This window comes from Lepidothrix coronata, unplaced genomic scaffold (assembly GCF_001604755.1).
Source record: "Lepidothrix coronata isolate B3197 unplaced genomic scaffold, Lepidothrix_coronata-1.0 Scaffold161, whole genome shotgun sequence".
NCBI lineage: Eukaryota > Metazoa > Chordata > Aves > Passeriformes > Pipridae > Lepidothrix > Lepidothrix coronata.
Genome location: NW_016690341.1, coordinates 1,664,300 through 1,684,749, shown reverse-complemented (window position 1 = coordinate 1,684,749; position 20,450 = coordinate 1,664,300). Strand labels below are relative to the sequence as shown.

At 39.4% G+C, this 20,450-nt stretch overlaps 1 protein-coding gene across 1 annotated transcript in view; it reads right to left on the bottom strand.

Annotated features, from left to right (window-relative positions):
- Window positions 1-20,450, bottom strand: part of TENM4 (teneurin transmembrane protein 4) — a 603,620-nt gene that overhangs the window by 210,349 nt on the left and 372,821 nt on the right. Inside the window, exons 6-8 of the mRNA XM_017829261.1 lie at window positions 10,398-10,650; window positions 5,144-5,242; window positions 2,841-3,076 (exon numbers count right to left, since the gene is read on the bottom strand). Of these exons, the coding sequence (XP_017684750.1) occupies window positions 2,841-3,076; window positions 5,144-5,242; window positions 10,398-10,650 (588 nt within the window). The remainder of the gene's footprint in view (window positions 1-2,840; window positions 3,077-5,143; window positions 5,243-10,397; window positions 10,651-20,450) is intronic.

Genomic DNA, 20,450 nt, shown 5'->3' with positions numbered 1-20,450 from the left:
GTAAGTGCTCCAGATGAATTTCAAAACTGAACTGGCTTTAGCAAAGAACTTCAGAAAGGACACAATGCCTTGTTGTTTCCATATGGCTCTGCCTGCCCCAGACAGTTGCCCATCACAGTTGTGTCTGAGCATCTGTCACACAAAAAGTACTGCTCACAGCAGAGTCTCTCATGTATCTCTTGATATTTGTAGCTCCACACACTTCTGCAGGAAGGTAAGGCCTGCAATGTGCTATTATTCTAATGCCATATTCTAATATTCTCATATTCTAATATTAGTGAAATATTCTAACATTTAAACAGAGGATGGTGATGTGTCTGATGCTGTGAGGAACATTCTTAAGGCCTAGATACTATTCTGAAGGATTGCCATTAACCAATCAGTGTACAAATAATTAGATTACATGCCAAGCCGCTGCCATGGGGCTTGATCCAAAGCCCATTCACTCAAATGGGAGCCTTTCCAATGACCTCAGTTTGCTCTGGAGGATGAAAATGGTCATTAAAAAGATAATTTCTGTGGTTGTTTTAACTAACAAGAGCAGACAGAAAGTATTAAAGTTCCCAACACTCATGAGCTGTTATATAGATTAGACCTTATACTCATGATTAAGTTATATCTTACCATTCACATTGTCCCCATGACATCAAAGAGAGCAAGATACTGCTTAAATGAGAAACAGTATCTGTAAGAAAATGCAACTATGCAAATATAGGGGGGAGAAAAACATAAAATTGGAGAAAAAGAGCAATTTGTTTTGTAAACAGATTAGGCTATTTAAAAGAATAAACAAGGTCCTCTTAAGAACTGCGCAGTTTATATCAGAATGCAAAATGTCTCAGCTTAACTTAGTGAAAGTACAAACATTTTGACTCCCTGATTAATTTTTTTTCTTTTGGGTTAGGTGATACAAATCTCATCTGCAACTTGACAGGATGTAAAAAATAATTACAAATGAAAAGGTTATTCATAATTTTTAAATGAGTTAATTAGTAAACCCCGCCAGAGTCACTCATTACAGTAATTAATAATTGATTATACTTGAAATTAAACACAATTTTTCATCAAAATCTAATTAAATATCTGCCTTTTTGCTTGTTGATTAGAACACTGGGTCTGGTAGAGACAATCTTTGCTAAATATGTTTATGCTGAGCTGAACCATCGAATTTGATTTTTAATAATTGATAGTTCCTTTAGAAATTAGTAATTATGACCCATAATTACAGCAGTTCAACCTGATAAACATTTCTGGCACCTTGCCAGCCATCCATGGAGTCTAGTGAATGCCACAGAATTCATCTGAATGGAGACAAAAAAAGGATGGGAGGGCACTCAGTGGACCTACCATTTAACAACACTAACTGTGATTTTAAGCAGGAGCGTGATCTTTTGAGAACACTGAAAAAGGGAGCTGAGTTCAAGAATGAGTGGCAAACCCAACTCCTCTCAATCTATCAAATAACACGCACATCCTCCTTCAGAATTTACAGGCACCTCTATGCTGAGTTATAATGATTCTCCTCTGACACACTGAGATAATGTCCAAAGGAGCCATGTTCGGGGCATAAGGAGAATACCAGACAAATGAGAAAGGTGAGTCCAAATGTACATAGCAAATGATGAAAACTGACTGCATATTTCATCAAACTGCTGCTGATTTAATGTTGGTTAATTAATCATTCCTGCTCCTCTTACAGGAGACATAAAAGTGACCAGAATATGAGCAAGGCAGAAGTGGAAAAGTATCAGTCATTAAAGAAGTGTACATAAAAGGAACACAGTAAAAGCAATCCTTTGTGGTAGTGCTAATTATACTCACGTGAAATAAAAGCAAAAATCTTTCAATCCAGACTAAGATTTGTAACTCTAACCACAACCTTTTATAGATCATTAGTGTACAGGAAGTCGCAGTGAAATCAAAAAGACTCATTTGTGCCATGAGAAATGGGCTTTTTTACCCATGACCATATCTAAAAGCGTCTGACAACTAGAGCTTGCACCACTGACAGTTTAACATAGAAGTCTAGGAATGGACTTTTGTAAGACATTTATAACACAAATATCACATCTGACTGAAGAAAAAGTAATGCTAACACTACAACTTTACGGGTTTAAAAATACAATTCTCACTTCTAGTAGTTCAACTACTTTTGCAACATACAGAAAGAATGCTGTTTTTCAATGAACACTGACAAGCCTCACAAACAAAAGAAGTTCAGATCATGCACAGTGCAAGAAAAATCCACTGCTTCTCCACCTGAGAAGCAAATTTCACCTGCTTCCCCTATTCTAAACAGCCTCTGTTGAACCACAATGTAAACCCAGTCCTTCTTCATCCTCCTGGTCATCCTGTGAACTTCAATATAATTGCTTACATGTCACTAAAATGGATGTGTCACCAAATGATAGAATTAAAACACATTTTTGTGGATCAGAATCTTGGTTCTGACCCTGTCCCATCAAGGTCAACTCCCATGGACGTGGATGTGACTGGGACACAGACTTCACCGTCTGTTTTAATGGGCTGCTTAGAGAAAACCTGGTGGGTTTGTCTCACTCCAGGTACACTTTCCTCTGCAGGATATAAACAGTCCATGACATTGAAGGGAGCACAATATATGACTCACGTTTTACTAAGCTCTTCTGGCTCTATGACATATGTTAAGCTTCCTACCATAACACTGCATAACGCTGCAACCACAATTAAGTCAACAGAGGCCTTATTTCCCTACCACTCTGTACCACAGTCTTGACCCTTTGCTTCCCAAACATTAGCACTATGGGAGGTTTGTAGAGAAATGAAATAAAAAGAAGAAAAACAAACAGAAATGAGCTTACCTATGAAATAGGCCAGCAGGATCACCAGCGTGACTGAGATGACAATAGCACTCAGAGCAGCACATTTCCAGTTACAGTACTTATAGGGTTTCTTCAGGTTAAAGGCAGGCCTAGAAAAGGTACTTCTGGGAAGGGGCCTAGGGGGAGGTGAGTACACAGTGCTGGACGTCAGGGGATATCCCGGCGATGTTGTACAAAAAAGGGGAGAAGTGCCTCCAGGTTTGAACAGGAAGTGCCTGAGGGAAGAAAGACCAACAGCAAGTGACTCCTCAGACAAATCGATGCCAAGGGAGACGTGGGGTGGGAGAATGGCGACTACTGCCAGGACGAGGAAAGCAGCTTCACAAAATGCTGGCTACGGACATGAACGGCATGCACAAAAGAGAAGAATAAAAATCAAAGGCAAGTCACACAGAGTAAAGGAAAACAAAACCAAACAAAAAATCACAGTGCCAACAATGCCACAGAGAACTCTTCAAGGGCAGGAGTCCCCTCTGTGGAAGAGCTGGCATTAGAGTGAGATGAATATCCCAAGCACAGCTACGACAGACTGGTGGCACGGGCAGAACTGGGAGCCTGCTCACACTCCCACAGAAATGTCCTACAGAGGCTGAAGAGGAGTGTAGGTCAGATTAAAGAGGGGGGCATTTATCTATTCACTGATCACTGCATGAGAGCGTTTTTTGTGTGGTATCGGTGAACGGAGATGGGGAAAGAGAGCTTAAGCCATTCCAGAGCACCCAAATTGTCACAGAGGGGAATATTCACACTGTCCCCACACAGCAAATTTAAGTACTGGACAATGGCATGGCTAAAAGCATCAGAGTCCTGTATATCGCTAGTGGGGAGAGGCACCTGCTTCCAGAAAGCAGTCCAGAGCACCTTAGTTTGATGCCTACCTTTAAAAAAGTGTGAATTACTGTCAAAGACAACAGTATTTCCTGTCCAGTGACATTGGGAGGCACCGTATTTTGCCCATTATGACAAATGCAGCCTGAGCGCCAGCCTATGAGCACCTCATGCGAGACTCATGAAAGTCAGCACAAAAAGAACACACTGAAGTTCATGAGTTCCTGAAATGATATGTCCCAGTGGGAGTTCTGTCCACAGGAATCCTAAATGAAAAACCTGATTTTGGTGGGACGTCGTGATGTACAAGGCATTCAAATTCTGGGAATGAAACCTGGGAAATGGATCTGACTCATCTATCACCATGCTGATGTGAAACAAAAATGTAGCTTGTGAGGACTGAAAAACAGCCCCAATGCACTTTGCACATTCTGCCATGGTTTATGGGGCCAGATTTGCAGCCAGAGCAAATGCAATCAGCATGGATCCTTGAGAGTCAGTCAAGCCAGTGGCTAATACCAGATGAAGATGTGACTCTGTTTTCCCCATGAAGTCACTTGTGCAGTCACAGCGGGAAATGTCACATACAGAAACATCACCATGCAGAAAAGCCACTAGTTTGTGCAGTAAAAAGCAAAACATAATTCTCCAAAATAGATGTTTGTAGTACTACAGCCATGGTTTTATTGTTACTCTAAGCATGACTGCTGAGCATTAGAGAAAGATCTTTTATTTCTACTAATGCTCTACATAAAAACATTGATTTTTACAATAAGTCAGATACTATCCTGTGTTTTGAAAAGTATTTATTTAGACAGAAATGTATCTGTTCTGAGCAAAGAGGTACCTGCAGTGTTCAAGCGCACCAAAAAGATCTGTAAATAATGGCTAGCAAATTAGAAACTGCCAACACAAGGTTCAACAGTTTCGGCACTAAGTATCAAGTTAAAAGCTGATTATAACTTAAAAGTCAAGTGATCAAAAGTTAAGTGAAGATGCCAGAATGGGTGGGTAAGTCAAACTCAAAGGCTTGGCTTACATAAACCACTAGCAGACACTTGTCAGATAAGGTATGTGGAAGACATCAGTTTAATAATGAAGTATCAGGCTGCCTGCACAATAATGGTTTAAGATTTTTATGAAAATTAAATTAATCTTAGTTAATATGGGACTTGAAATTGCTGTAGGTACTTCTTACTAATGAAATGACTTTCAAAACAACAAGGGAAGAAAAAGCAAATGGCATGCTGTGGCTCACCAGCATATTAATGAGTCTGCCATTAATATGTACAGGACACAATGCTCCAAGCCCCAGAACTTCATTTTTTCAAAGCCATCTTGGAAGAGGGCAGCAGTGGTGTTGCCTTTAAACATCACTGATATGACCAAATGCTTTCATGCAAGGATCATAATGACTGTACAGTAAACAGGAAGACCACGTAAGTGTCACATACCCATCATTGTAAGCACCGTCATGTCGGGAGGAGGTGAGAATGTCCATCTCAATGAGGTTGTCCTGCAATGTCTCTAGGAATGTCTGCTTTGCTATGTTTCTACATACATATGGAAACATGAATGAAGCCAGTGAGTCATGCATATATGAAGTGTGATTTTATAAACCACAATGGTTATAGTGCAGTTGTGAATGGAATTAGAATGATAGACCATATATTTATATGTATAAGAGGCTACACATATACATATATAGCTTTTAAGAATGTTCACTTCTTTATATATACACTATATATATATGCATATACACACATATAAGCACACACGCCCATGTGCATGTATAAAAAAAAGTTGATGTTTTTGCTCATTTCACATTATTTATTGCCAGTGACACGTGAAACCTTCGGAACTGCTGGATTCAAAGGAGTAGATTTCAATCCAGCACAGCTGTAATCTGGTTATACTCTTCCATCTATATTACTGTTACTCTGAAAAGGTACAGCACAGTATCTATATCCCACTTGGGCCAATACTTTGGTAGCACACTTGCATCTAACATTCTTATGGATTTCTAGCAAAAATCTGCCACTCCTTTGCTTTAGTTTCAGTTTTGGATTTGAAGAACATTTTAGTTACCAATTTGATTAATTTGTTTTCCTTTGTGGAGCAATAACTTCCTATTTAGAAGTCTCAAAATGCAAGTTTTGCTCAATATGAGTATTCCAAGGAAAGTCTCTCAGTGATAAGCAGATAGAAGCTAGAAACAGGTTAAGTTGTAACCCAAATTCCAATGCGAGAGTATTGGCTATAATCTGGCTATAAACAGGCAATAAGCAAGATACCTTGCTTATTTCATGCCTGCACATGAAAATGCCTGGGATTGACCTTGCACACAATAGCGGCACTTTGCAGTATCTGTCCTCCCCAGCATGAATCACATTTTAACCTATAAATGGTGAACTGTTTTGTACTTTTTGAGGAGAATAGTAGAACATAAAGAATTAAGTCAGAGGCACAGCTGGGAACAGACTGTGTCTTTCTCACCTTCAGGCTTGTTTCTCAGGACCTGGCAAAAGAACATTCTTCCCATGTTTTTTAAAAAAAACACAGTCCTGATTTTGCCCATGTCTGCTTTTAGCATCAAAACTGAATCTAGACCTGAATGTGAATAAATCTCCTGGCCAAAACTAGAAAAAAACCCCAACAAACCAAACATAATAGCATTGTGACACTTTATCACTTACACAGAATTAAGAGCTTAGAGGATGTAACTGACATAAACAAGAATTCCTCTGTCAGAGAAACTGGATTCAGGATAACATGCTAAACCATGAGAAACCAGTCCTGTCACATTACACAAACCTTGATACTGTCTCTTCTATAATGTCCTGAACTTTAATTTTCATTTCTAATCCCTCCTCTTCCTGCTGCTTAATGCCAGCACTCATTTAGCTCAACTCTCTGCTTTTGGAGGCCTCCAGGCTGCTTTGACAGTACAGATCTACTCCTTTATCTAAATAAAAGTGAAGTGACTCCTATTCATAGCTTTGGAGTAAAGTGGATCAACATGCATGAGCTGTGTGCCATAGCACTTGAGACATCCATCCATCCCCAAGTGTTCGCGGCTTCCTCACATTCCCTGGGAATGCAGGAAAGGCTGGATGTTGAGTTCAATGCAAAAAGAAGCAACATATGTGCATGCACTGAGCATTTAATGAGTAAGAGGCAAGGCTTCTAGCAACACACCAATCAATAAAAGTTCATCAGTAGTTAAAATCCATGTCAAATTGGTTCCATGAATTTCAGTCGTGGATTGTCAATAAAACAGAAGAGGGGAGGGTTATATAATCTCATAATGTATGCATCTGTAACAGAGAGGTCGCTGGGTCACCAAGGTGACTGATGCATGACTGTCCTCCTCACTGAAGGCTGGACAGGGTCTGCTCCCTTGGAGATCACCTGTGAATCGCTGGCTAGTTACAAAACACTCTCCTTTCTCATTAGGAGTTGTGGTGGCAGAAATCTGACCTTACATATTACCACACGAAATTTCCTGGGAATGGAAGTCTCCTGAAAACTGCTGGTTTGTCAACTAAACGTTCACCTAGTTGGCATTTATTTGTTCCCACATGGTCAAAGGTAAAGGAACAGAAAGGAGGCCACAGGAAAAAGAAGACTGAGGAATAAATATGGGGGGAACTGACTTACCTGTCAGGAGTGACTGCTGAGCAAAGATCTTCTCATCACAACCTTGATAATACATGGCTTTTAAAGCAACAAAAAAGGGAGCAGACAGGAAAAGAAAGAGGAGAAAGGAGAAACAGAGAAAAGGGAGTAAAGGGAAACTAATGAAAAGGAGGGAGAGAAGAGGAGGGGCTCTTCCTCTTGCAACATATAAAATCTCAGATATGCTTATCCTGTCAGTTGAATACTTGTGCTACACATCTCTGCTTGCCTTTGCATTACGGTATGGAAATTTCCAGGCAGTGACAAACCATTCTAAATTCCCAGTTCTGAATACTGCCTGAAGTCCATGGCAGTCAAAATCAAGTCTCTTCAAACTCTGGGCTGCTTAAAGTCTGTAAGTGCAGGCAAGTCTGTAAGTGCAGGCAAGTTTCACAGCCTGTGACAATCCCTGTTTAAAAGATGCAGCTTTTTCTTCATGTTTTCTCTCTCTCTGTTGACCAATATGGAATTAAAAAAAACCTACGGATATTCAACAGAAATACAATTCCATTTTCGACATGAGATTACTATAATCTCCTAACTTCAAAAGCCTTAATTCTTGGATTAATGTCTCTGGGCCAGGATTTATATTTTTACATACTAAGTATTTTATTCTCTTAGGTGATGGTCTTTTTTTTTTTTTTGGTTCTAAAAATCTTTGTAGTGGGGCAGATCAGCTTCATGGAAGAGGTGGAATTGGACATCTGAGTCCGCTAACCAGCTCTGAAGCTTGGTCTTTTATGCCTACAGAATTCCCATTGAGAGAAATGGAAGACCTCTGCATGTCAGAAGAGTAGACTGTCAGAGTGGAGGAGATTAGTCACAGATTTACTGTTCATCTATGCAGCACAGCCTCCTCGCTTTATGACACCATAATAACACATTTTATTTTCTTAATGCTGCATAAGTGAAGAAACAGTCAGTCATGATCATTTGCTATTTGGCATAAAATTACACATTATTTTCCAAAATACTTGTTGTCTAAAGGAACACTGGGCAAAATTATGCCATTTCAAGCAACGTGTTGAAAGCCTCAACATCAGTCTTGAAATAACCTGTTTTCTACCAAATTAATAAAATGGTTAGATTGAGGATCAAGTACAAATGTCACTGATCTGTGATGCAAGTGAAATCATTAAATGATGCAGAAAGTGCACTTCCAGTCTGACAGCAATAAGGGGACCAATCCAACCTGCAGAAAGAGCAGTCTGCTTCAGATCTTGAATAAATTTCACCCACAATTGTTTCACAGAGAATAAATGAGGACAGCCCTTAAGGATGTACTAATTTACAATTTAACAGGAACAGTCTAGGACTAGCCAGATAATTGTTCTCTCTGTGAACTCCTGCATAAGATGTGGTAGAGTTGTCTCTCCAGCACTCTCTGATTGCCATCAGAATTGGACAAATGGACATATAGTGTTTATAGCAAAGAATTTTTATTTTTGACATTTCTCCACTGGTCCAGCACCAAGGACATTCCTTCTCAGTTGTAATGTGGTGGGTGCTGAGACATTGCAGTCAGATGTGAAGATGTCTTTGCACTACTAAACCAGTATTATCTCTTCTACAAAGAATTTACAACCCAGTTTAGAAAAAGGTACAGGGTTTCTACCATAAATAAGGAGCATTATCTCAGAAGGGCTCCAGGAGTGGCACCTAAGTTTTTTTAAAATACGATTTTAAGAAGAAATAACACATAAAACTCTGCTTGGGTATATATGCTTGAGAATTAGTAACATAATATAATTACTGAAACTGTTGTCAAATCACACTTGCATTACTTGCTTATAATTTTGTCTTAATCTTTTGGATCCAGTTCTTAGTTGAGTATTCTTAATCAAGACGTCGCAGAGAAATTAATTATCTTTAAATGCCATAAAATGTGATATTGAGGTCTGTTTTGGAAGTTTCAGAGGGCCAGCAGACATAGCTCATTCTCACAAAGATTGAGAAGTGTTCATTTTTAAAAACATTCTTTTAGCAGAAGTTGGCAAAACTGGGTACAATTTGTCCCAGGACACAGACACAGCTATTGCTGTCTCAATGAGATTTCCACAGGCAGCAATGGGACAAATTTGGCCCCTGTCTCAGTTTTCAGTTACTGTATGTTTTTTGCTGTCTAAAATCTTGTTGGTTTGAGAAGGTTAGACAAATGAAGGAAAAAAGACAGTTGAGTAAATGCACCAGGTTTTAGGCTTGGAAGACCTCTCCAGATAGAAAAAGGCACCATGACTGCAGCACCCCCACTGGCTTCTCAGTAGCAAAGGAAATGGTGAAGCAAAACCTCAGGAGAATACAAGTGTGACAGCACTTCCAGATGGAAGGAATGAGGTTGAGGTAGTATGGGAACTCTTTTTTCCAGAACCTACAGAGAACCTGAACAAAGCTATGAACTAGAACAACTCAGTGCACCCTTATCACACCCTTCATGTGCTGCTTAGGTGGAACAGAACTTAAGAGCTAAATGGAAGCACCATTAACTGACTGATGCCCTGCTATCCAGTGTTTCTTGCTTGCTGAAGCAATGTTGTAAGACAATAAGACCCAGCAGCTGACCTCTCCTCATTAGGTAAAACAAGATCAACTTTTCCTGAATGATGTACTGCAAAAGTACCTGCTTGACCAGGCACAGCTAGAAAGCTAAATCTTTTCAATATACTGACTGATTTCAGGTTTTTAAATAGGATATTGATTTATCCTACCACATAGGAAGAAAAGACATTAAAGGAAAATAAAAGAAAGAAAACAAAGAACATTTTAATCTATGATCCTGATTCCAATTTTAAATGAGGAAAATAACCTTATGAACAGCTGTTAAAGACAATATTTTAGTTTATGAAAGAAGAGCAATTTCCTCTTCTCCTAGTCCAAATAAAAAGACACAAGGAATAATAAATACAACTCAAAATACATAAGTCAAACACCAGTTCACAAACTAGAAGGCTAGCTCTACAGATGTGTGTATTTTCCATGACATCCTTAGCACACACAGTCAGAACATTTTAAGTACTAAAGAAAGTGACCTACCTTGTCTCCAGTGGGATGTTACTGTTAAGTAACCAGTTGTCCTGAGCATGGGCTGGCTCTTGAGTAGTGGCTGGTTGTTCTCCAGAAAGAGAGTGGTCCGTAGGAGCTGGGCTGGGGTTGCTGCGTGGAGTGAAGTTCCCTCTGTTTAGGGAATTGATGGAGGCTGCATGATGCTGATTTGGAGTGTGAGCATGTGATATTGGAGGTGGTGGAGTTCTAAGTCTTGAATGATTTTGAAGATTTGGAGGATGATCTAAAACATAAGTAAAATACTTTTAAGGTTCATGATTTGAGTGGTTCCATACTGCATTAATTTATGTGCAGGCACTTCTAAAAAGTACGAAGGCTGGGATGCCATATATCCTAAATCAAACTCAAAAGGGTAACACAGACTTGTTCCATATGTTTTAATGACACAGCATTGATCCCTCAGCCAGGAGCTAGAAAAATAGTTCAGTCTCATGCACAAAAGTTATGAAAGTTTAAAGCACTGCAGATAGGCTGTCCTGACAGCCAAGTTAACTCCAATGAACAACTGCAGGTTGCAAACTGCAATCTATCTATGACACTGATTTGTGATAAAGCATGAAAAATACAACCAGTCTGGATAGATAACACATTAGAGCCATTTTATGATGGATATACAGCTCCCAGAGAAGTCTGTTCTGCCTGTTTTGCCTGAGAACTTTCAATAGTTAAGTCAACAAGAAGACTGAGAATATATTTAATCACAGACTGAGTTTAGGGAAAGCCATAAAAGCATGTCAGGGTTATACAATTTAACAAAATCCAATAGTTTGTACTGTTAAAGACGTACTCAAACTGAGTTAAAAATGCATGTGGTATAAAAACTAAGGTGTCAGGAAAATGAAACAACATATGGTGAAGAAAGACGTAAAGATCAGATACGGCTACTTTGAGTAAAACTTGAAATATTTCTTAGCCAGGAGACTGGGGCAGGTAGATCGAGGAAGGCTAATACTTTGGAAAGACCAATCTAGTGCTGAGTACATTTGTATTTTTACTTTTTTTTTTTTACTAACCATAAAAGATTTTTTTCATGTTTTCTGGAAATGAAGAAAAACTAAACTATTTGATGGAACTGGAGGGAGATTGACAGTTCACCACACTGCACATGGGATACAGGAAACATATACCTCTCTGATTTCAGTAGGTTTATGCTCAAAAGTCATTAATACTGCGCACTAGGACATAATGCCCAGAGAGATTGTGGAGTCTCCCTCACTGGAGATATTCTGGATGCAATCTGTGCCATGTGCTCTAGTATGACCCTGCTGGAGAAGGAAAGTTGGACCAGATGATGCATTGTGGTCCCTTCCAACTCTACCCATTCTATGACCCTGTGATTCTGTAATACACAACACCTATGTGATGCCTTACCTTAAAAGAATGTCTATCCTATCAATCTAATACTTACCAGACAGACTTCTGTATCATGAAAAATTAACATGCATTTACTCTCTAATTAAAGCCCTCAGAACTGAGTTAACTGTATGCAGCCATAAATTACAATGAATGGTATCAAACATTTAATGATACTTTTGAAATTTGGATTAGGACTTGGATTCGGGAGAGGAACATAAAGAGCATTCACAGTATCTCTATACCTTCTCAGATAGTTAGACACATTAGAAAAAATATGGAGATTTGTGAGACACAGCCATCCTCTCCCTCCTCAACCTGTATTGATTCAGATACCTCATCATTAACTATGGCTGATGACACCAGAACCTCAGGGGTGCTTGCGGTGGTCTAGCAAAAAAACAGGTGTTAATTACAAAGGTGCCATTTTTCTGATTTAACATGTATTTACCTCTGCCTTTGTCAGGTTAGACATGGGACCAGCGGTATATATTCCATAGGGAGAACTGAGTGGTTTTAGGGTCTAAATCCATTTTACCCTATACCCTGAGAAAGGTCAGACAAATACCTTAAAAGTGCTGTTTTCTCTATTTTATGTCAGTATTATCAGAAAACAACAGGCTCAAAAAAAGAGGTCTATACTGGTCATTTATATTTGGACAGACAGATTCTTCATGGGAATCTAAAGAACTATTCAAAAGTCTGACTTAGCAAAGCTCAATCAAAACTAATAATGCCATCCTGGACTCTGAATTAACAGTAGCTCTGACAAATTTTGCACATCAGCCAGCAAATTAAAGGGAAGAGTAATGAGTATAGACAAGAAATATCAGAACCAAACCAGATCTGATCTCAGCTCTGCAGCACCATGTGAATCAAGATGCCCAGTCATCCTTGGACTGGATACTACTGGGGACTGGTGTTTAATTGAAGTCATGGAGGTAATAAAAAGAACAGTGGAAGAATCCTGCTGCTGGCTCAGTTAAATTAGTGACCCTTTTCCCACTCAACAGACAGGAATCAAGGCAGGAACAGTTTATTAAATCCAGGCTGAGGGAGATGAACATAAATAGAGGGTTTCCAGCTTTTAGGGCTGTCAGTCTATCACCATTCAAAAGAACATAATTCAGCCCAGAGAAAATGACTTGTCTTTTCAGGAGCAACATACCAGAGGTTTCCAAGACCAGCCATTCAAGTTGTCATTACAAGCCTGAGATGAATACTCTGTGCAATCAAGAAAGGGGGTAAATGGGTAGATCCTGGAATATGCAAAAGATGCTCTGTGAAGTTCTTCTGCCATTGGATGACTTTGCTTACTAGAGACACCATTTTCACATTGTGAGTCAGAGCCTGCTTTCAAAGATCTGCTATGTAAATTCCAATTTACACCCTATTATTGCAGACACATTGCAGATGCTATTATGGATAATGCTTTCGAATCAAGTAAAAATGTGCCATTTTCATTCCCTATTTGCATATCCTCTGTGATTTCTTTGCTAAGTAAAGACAGCACATGTATCTTACTTCAGTCTATGTGATTTTTCACAGGATTTTATAGCTTGTATTTCTTTTTTTCTGACATTTAGGTAGCTTTTCCTTCCAGAATGTTTTTAATTTCTTTCATATACAAATTCTTAACACTTATGTCATGTCTGAGCATTACTGCATTTAATATATCTTGACTAGAATTAGTCAAGATGTATTAGACTAGAATATAGACTAGACTAGAATTAGCCTTACAATCCCCTTTTTATTGTCTTCTTCTCAAGCTAAGGGACATTAGAAATAAAGTGTAGACAAAAGTACAAGTTATGAAATCTTCCTATGGAAAATTACTGCAGCTGCGCAGAATTTTTTTTTGATGCAAAAAGACCTATTAAGGTTCTTACTCTCTGTGGTCACCAAACATCCTAAGGGATTTGGAAAGGATAATGGAAGCCCACAAAACAAATTCTTTCTTGATTTCCTAAAATTTCAACTGTCTCCTTATTTGAACATGCTTGGAGAAGCTGTGGATGTCCCATTCCTGGAAGTGTTCAAGGTCAAGTTGGATGGGGCTTCGAGCAATGTGGTCTAATGAAAGGTGTCCCTGCCCATGGTAGGAGTGTAAGGACTGGATGATCTTCAAGGTTCCTTCCAACCCAAACCTGTGATTCTATGATTCTGAGATTATTAAGTATATCCACAATGTTTGAGTGATATAAACTGTGTGGTTATATTTCCCCACAGGAAGAAGAACCTTAATGCTGGCTGCAACGGCTCTTTTACACTATGTCTGTGCATGGATCTTATATACTGGGATGATGCTCTGATCATCCAGCTGTGTATTATATATGAACCCTGTATATTTATATCTTCTTAGGCAGATTGAATTTTTACAGATCCCACCCTGTAGGCAGGACACAGGGGAAGCCTGATAAAGTTTTCTACATCTACCAGAAAGCCTTATTGGGAAAACAGCACCACATGATTTCAGAAGACTTTATAGAGGAGCAGGACATCGGGGCCACTGCACAGATTGTACAAGACCCCCCAAGACCTTTCTTAACCAAGTATAAGATGGCTAACTGTGACTATTTTTAAGTTATCTTGGCTTACTCCAAAAGAGTTAATTTTCAACATTTTCATTCTAGGCATTTTCCTCTTTGCTTTCTAAAAAGACACAGACTTTATCATCCGCTGTCTACTTGCTGTTCCAATGAAAAACCTGGCATATGTTAGTCAGAAGGATCAGCTAAAATAACAAAATACCAAGTAATAAAACAAACACCTTGTAAAACACCTCTATCCCACCCACCCAAATTTCTGATAGTTTAGAGTCAAGCAATACAGTTTAAGGATGATTTTTGCCTTGAAGGGACAGCAAAAGAGAACTGTCAATAACAAAGGAGCCCCCCCAGTCTTAGACACCAGGTGCCAATGAAAGAGCATCCCAGAGATAAAGTTCAACATTTCTAGAAGATAGGCTGGCAATTGTGAAAGTCTAAATAGCCCAGAATTTAATGAATGCCCCATAAGCCTCATTTTCTCTAATGGGTATCCAAAGTGTGTCTACTATAAAATATGTCTGTATTCAAACATAATGAAACTTTGGAAATCTGAATGCAAAAAACCACCAATAGAAATCAAGTTGCTTTTATGGTTTTTAATTGTTTTGTTTTGTTTTGTTTTGTTTTTGTTTGTTTGTTTGTTTTGCTGTTGTTGTTGGTTTTGTTTGTTTGTTTAGTTTTTGGGGGTTTTTTTTCCTTGTTTTTTGACATTAAAATGTCATTGATTAACACTGGCTTGGTAAGCACAGATAAAGCTCAGCTGAAAAATAACACAGTTAATGAAGCTTGTACTTGATGCACATTAGAGAGCCTTGACAGAATCCTGTGAATGAAGAACTGAATAAATGTGAACCATAAAAAATTACCAAGGAGGAGCTAATATGGCAAAATTTCAATAAAAGGTCTGAACCTCATGTTCCTTTTCTCTCCCTTAATTGTTAATGAGTAGTGCTGTTTTGAAATTAGTCTATGTAACAATTACACTTTCTGATTCATTAGGTTTTGGGATTGTGTTCAGGGTAAATGTGCTAACCTCTGAGTGAAAAATACATTCTCATTTTTTTTCCCAGCTTCTCCTGTTCCTCCACACATTTGTCATTTGTATGTCTGCTCATATTCAGACAGCCTGATGCCTGACTGGTGTCTGGATTAGGTACAGGAAATATTTCTCTTTACTCACTGTATATAGTGCCAGGTGGAATGAATCACTCAGTGCTCCCTTGAACTCAAGCTCCACAGTAGCTGTGATGACTAACTTGGTAGTATGACTTTGGGCAATTGTGCTTGTACCCACACACAAAAAAATCCCCTGCCCTCCCACGCCCCATCCTGCCACCCCTTGCAGAGGACACAATCTTTTAAAATAATGAACTGACAGAGCAGCTAAGAGCCAGGACCATCCAGGACCATAGTTCAATCTGCTGTAGATGTACACTCACAGCACTCACACCACCAGCCAGCTGAAATCACCCTGTCCCGTTGGGTGCCACTGGGTATGGAAGCTGGGGGGCTTCACTCATTAATCTGATGAGCCACCTAAGGTCAGGGGGACTATGAAAGACTGAACCGGGTCTTATCCAGCACCTTTGTAGGCGGCACAGGTAGTTTGCTGTTGTGAGACTGCTTGCCAGAAACAGGTTCCCTATCTGACACATGACAAGCCATTGATGGCATCTGAAAAACGAAAAGCAAGCAGACTATTTAACCCCTAATTTTGTAGATAATGGAAAAATATGAGGAGGAAAATCAAAATGGGAGGAGCTGTCTGCTTGGAGGGTACCTTAGTGGCTTCTGGTGACAGCCAGGACCAACTGCAGACCCAGCTTTTCTCCTGTTTGCAGAGAATCCAGTTGAATGTGTAACATCCGGACTGAGCCAAAGCAATGTGCAAAAGTGGCACCTCTGTTGTACTAAGGAGGTCCATCTCAGCGCTGTTACTGATATTCTGCAAACTGTGGAGAATTTCCTCCTCCAAGGAAAGTCTGACAACACTCTCTGTCTCCACAGGACAGTTGGGTACTCCAATGAGGAAGCCATTGCGCAGGATGGTGATAGAGATGGAGTGAAACAGGCCACTCAGTAGGCAGATGATTTATCTGAGCAGAGATGACTGTTTTCTCTCACTAACACTTAAAAACTAGAATCTGTGTTACAACTTGAGTGACTGAATCTCCCCTTAAGAAGTCTATCCCCTGAATTTGACTTAATACCAGCTTCTCCTACCATCAAGAGGTTTGCACCATACCGTGAAATACATCTTTTTCTGTAGCAACATCTTGTGCCACTGGTTTTCAAAATGCTAAGTCCCAAAATGACACTGAAACATAAAAGGAAAACAGAACTGAAGTAAAATCTCCATTAAGTAACAAAACGACAATGGGAAAACTACCTTGATGTTTTACACTCTATTTAAGTAATAGAATACTAGGGAGCTGCTGTTTGATTAAGGACTCTCACCAGAGAAAAGCACAGTCCTCAGTTCACGCAGTTAGAATCATCAGTGTGTATGTCCTGGTTCTAGAGAGTATTCTGGTTCAGTCTTCTTGAAGTTGAACTCTTTGAATCCCAATCTTCACAGCCTTGTATCTCATCAGTACTTTATAATGCTGTATGCATAAACATGCAACCCACTATGGATGATTAAAGCCTGAGAAAAACCTCCTATGCACACCTGTATTGCAAAGTTGGTGCAGTCTTTCGTTCAGAAAAATCCCGCTAGCATTGGAAACTATTTAATAGAAGAACACTGCCCATATAGATGTAAAGAGCTTTGAGTGTTCATCTAAATGTGCGACTCGGACATTGAATTTGCAATAAAAAGTGCTACAATAAGTGAGCACCAAAAAAAGTTGCAGAACATAAAACCTGTAGTGAATTTTTCATGACAACACTACTCTGTGTCCCTGTGAATGTCTGAAGACACTATCTATAGCTATTTTAGACATTGCTAGAATAAAGCTACACATACCAGAACCAGTGCAAAAAGACTCCATAACTATTGAAATATAAACTTGACTTCCAGCAGCATACAATATGTAAAAAATGCAATCATTCCTCATCTCACAGACTGTAACAAGCAGCAAGTGGAAATGGAAGACCTCAAAATCAGGAAGCAGATAAAATGGCGTCTTTACTGATTGACAAGTCTAGGCTTTAGAAACTACTGATATTTCATTCTGAAACATTCCCAGGTCATACCTGTACTTAAGAAACTTCATTAGTTTAGATTAATTATGTAAAAAATCAGGCTCACTTGGATGCTACATGTGCACACGTAAAATGAGTTGAAGCTCCCCTCTAGCTGCACAGATTAACACTTCATTGGCTTTACTGCTTATAGAAAACCACAGGTGCACCAAGTCAAGTCCAAACAAGGCATCTCCTCCATATTTTGTTCATCAAATGTGTACATTACATGCAAACTTTCCTCTCAAGTGCCAAAGTGCCTTTGCAAAAGCAAGATATTGACTTTTGGGGTTGAAATCAATTTTTGTTTGATGCTGGGCTGTCAAGCTTTGCCTGTACATAGTCAACGAGAGCTCTGGATGGTTCTTTTTTCATCAGTATGCATCTGACTGAATTGAATGTCCTACAAGTAATGCTTTTAAAAGGGTCCAGGTCACCGTCAGAGGATCATATGCAGACTTTTAACCCATGGTGTTCGTTACTTAATAAAAGGGAATCACAGTATTACTGTTTAGACTCTGACAATTTATGATGAATCATTGTCTTAAACACAGAGGAAAGCAGAAAAAAACCCCAGAGTATCTGGCAGAGGGTAAATTTAAATAACACATTTAAGTTCTAAAATGGAAAACATGGGAAAGTAGACTTTACAGTGCCCAATTAAGCAAACTTTCCTGCAGCCCTGGAGACACTGAATTTTCTGGTGGGCTTACTGAAAATGAACACCTTTAACTATCCTGATGCTACACACTGGAGGCAATGGTACCCTTTCAAGGCTCAAGCTGTTAAACTGCTGGCCTTTCTGGTCTAGGCATATAAACAAACAAATAGACAGTGCTTCATTAGAGCTCCTTCCCTGTCAGAAATGCCCCAAACATAAAAACTGACTGTGAGCCTTGCCACTCTGGTGAGATACTGCAGTCATCCACATTGTGCTCTCAGCCCCTAAGGTCTGGGTTCACATGCTTAGAAACCCATAATTGCAACTCTCTTAATTTTCAGGAGGATGCTCAAATGACTTTGCTGTGCCATTCTGACAGCACTGGTGGCTTCTGTAAGCTCCCTTCCAGCTAAATGACTGAGGATAACCCACCTCCACTATATCTTAACAGGGCACAGCACCTTAATGTGAGGCAGGAAAATCCATTGGCTTGAGCAATGAATGGCACATCTGAGTTCTGATTTCAAGTTGCTACAAATCATTCATTGAATGTTTCTAGACATGTGTGTCTAAAACTTCAACCTACTTCCTAAAGAACTGTGAGCCTGAATCTCTCTCTTTTCTAAATAAGACATGTAGGAAGTCAGTAGTTCTGAAACTGTGTGCCTCTTCTGGAGTGTCAGAAGATGCATTCAATTCCCCATGTTTTCTATATTGAAATGTATGCTATATAGACCCTAAAACTCATTTGTTGTCACCCAGGATATCCCGGTAGCTGTGGTTTAGCCGATGTCTATGCCACTTGGATGATTACAAGTCTCCTTTCAGAAGTGTCCAACTTGCACAGACTCAGCAAAAGCAGCTGGGTGCTATCCCTTATGCATAAAAGGCCTGGAGAAAAGCAAAAAACTCTGATTTTCTCCCCACTCCTCCCCCTGCACATTTAAAAACCACAGCTGTTATTACACCTGAGATTATCCTTCCTGAAAGAAATGTGGTGCACTTCTCTGATGTCTGCAGTTTATTGATTTGAGGCCCCAAGGAACTCTCTGGTACAGAGAGATTTACCTGGTTTCCCTGCATACACTCTCTCCTGTGTCTGTTTTGTGATTCTTTCATACAGTAACACATGGAGACAAATATATATATATCTGGAACAGAAAACCACACAATTCAGCCTTGTCCAAAACAGACATGATCAGGTACAAAGTAATACAGGGAAATTTCTGAATTGTTTGTGTAAAGCAGTTCCTGAAACTAAAGTACATCAGCAAAAGGTGCCTTTGGCTGCTGTAATAGCAAATGAACTCAGGATTTTGCCAGCACAGCTCTGTCAGATATTGTTGGCTTTTTTTTTCATATACTTTTATTAGAAAAAGCTTTGAAATATAGACCTGATCTTTGTCTGTTTCACCCTAAAAATAAAAGGAACAAATAGTCTCTATTTTGCTTACACCCTTCAAAAATCTTGTCCAAACTGCAGCACTGTTGTGACTTAGCTGTACATAAACAGACAGGACTGACAGATCCCCAGCTCCATCAGCAAAGCTGACTATTTATAGCAGCTGAGGAAATAGTCTGGTTTATATATTTTTTACAGTATTATTAGCCATGACAATCCAGAGCCCATCCTTTTGCAAATATGAATCACACAAGTTCCATGCAGTTCAACCATGTGTCAGGACCAGGTATGTGCTCTTACTGGTCAGGGTGAAAGATTAATATCCTGTAAAAATATTTTAAAAATTTGCTGTATTGAATGTTAACTTGTAAGCTTTGGGTCTGGATCCCGACCTCCAAGGGACATGTAATTCCCGGAGCCTCTAGGGAGTTACAGGGCACAGACATCTGAGGTAGGGTTTTGTCCCTTTCTTTTCTGTTTATACATGACCCAGGCTTGTGAATGAGTAAGTCTCTGGAAAAACACAATTCAATTATTTCACAGCAAAGTGCTTATGGAATGTGACATGATGTGGTGCAGCACCACGGCAACAAGCACTAATGATTTTAATTATTTACTGTAGAGAAAGAAATGGGGAAATTTCAAGTCGGCAGCAACTGAAATAAACTAATTCAAGTCTTTGCTGGCAAACAGAGATTTTTGTCATGACTTTGGATCAACTTCTCTGCATGCTGTCCCCCAGGTGCCATCAAACAGAGGCACTGCACAGTACAGAACTAGTTCTCCAGTTTTTCCTTTGTTACCCACTCCTTGCCCTCATCCTCTCTTTAATTTTTTTCTGCCTTTAAAGTTTTAACAAAGCCATTTCTGTT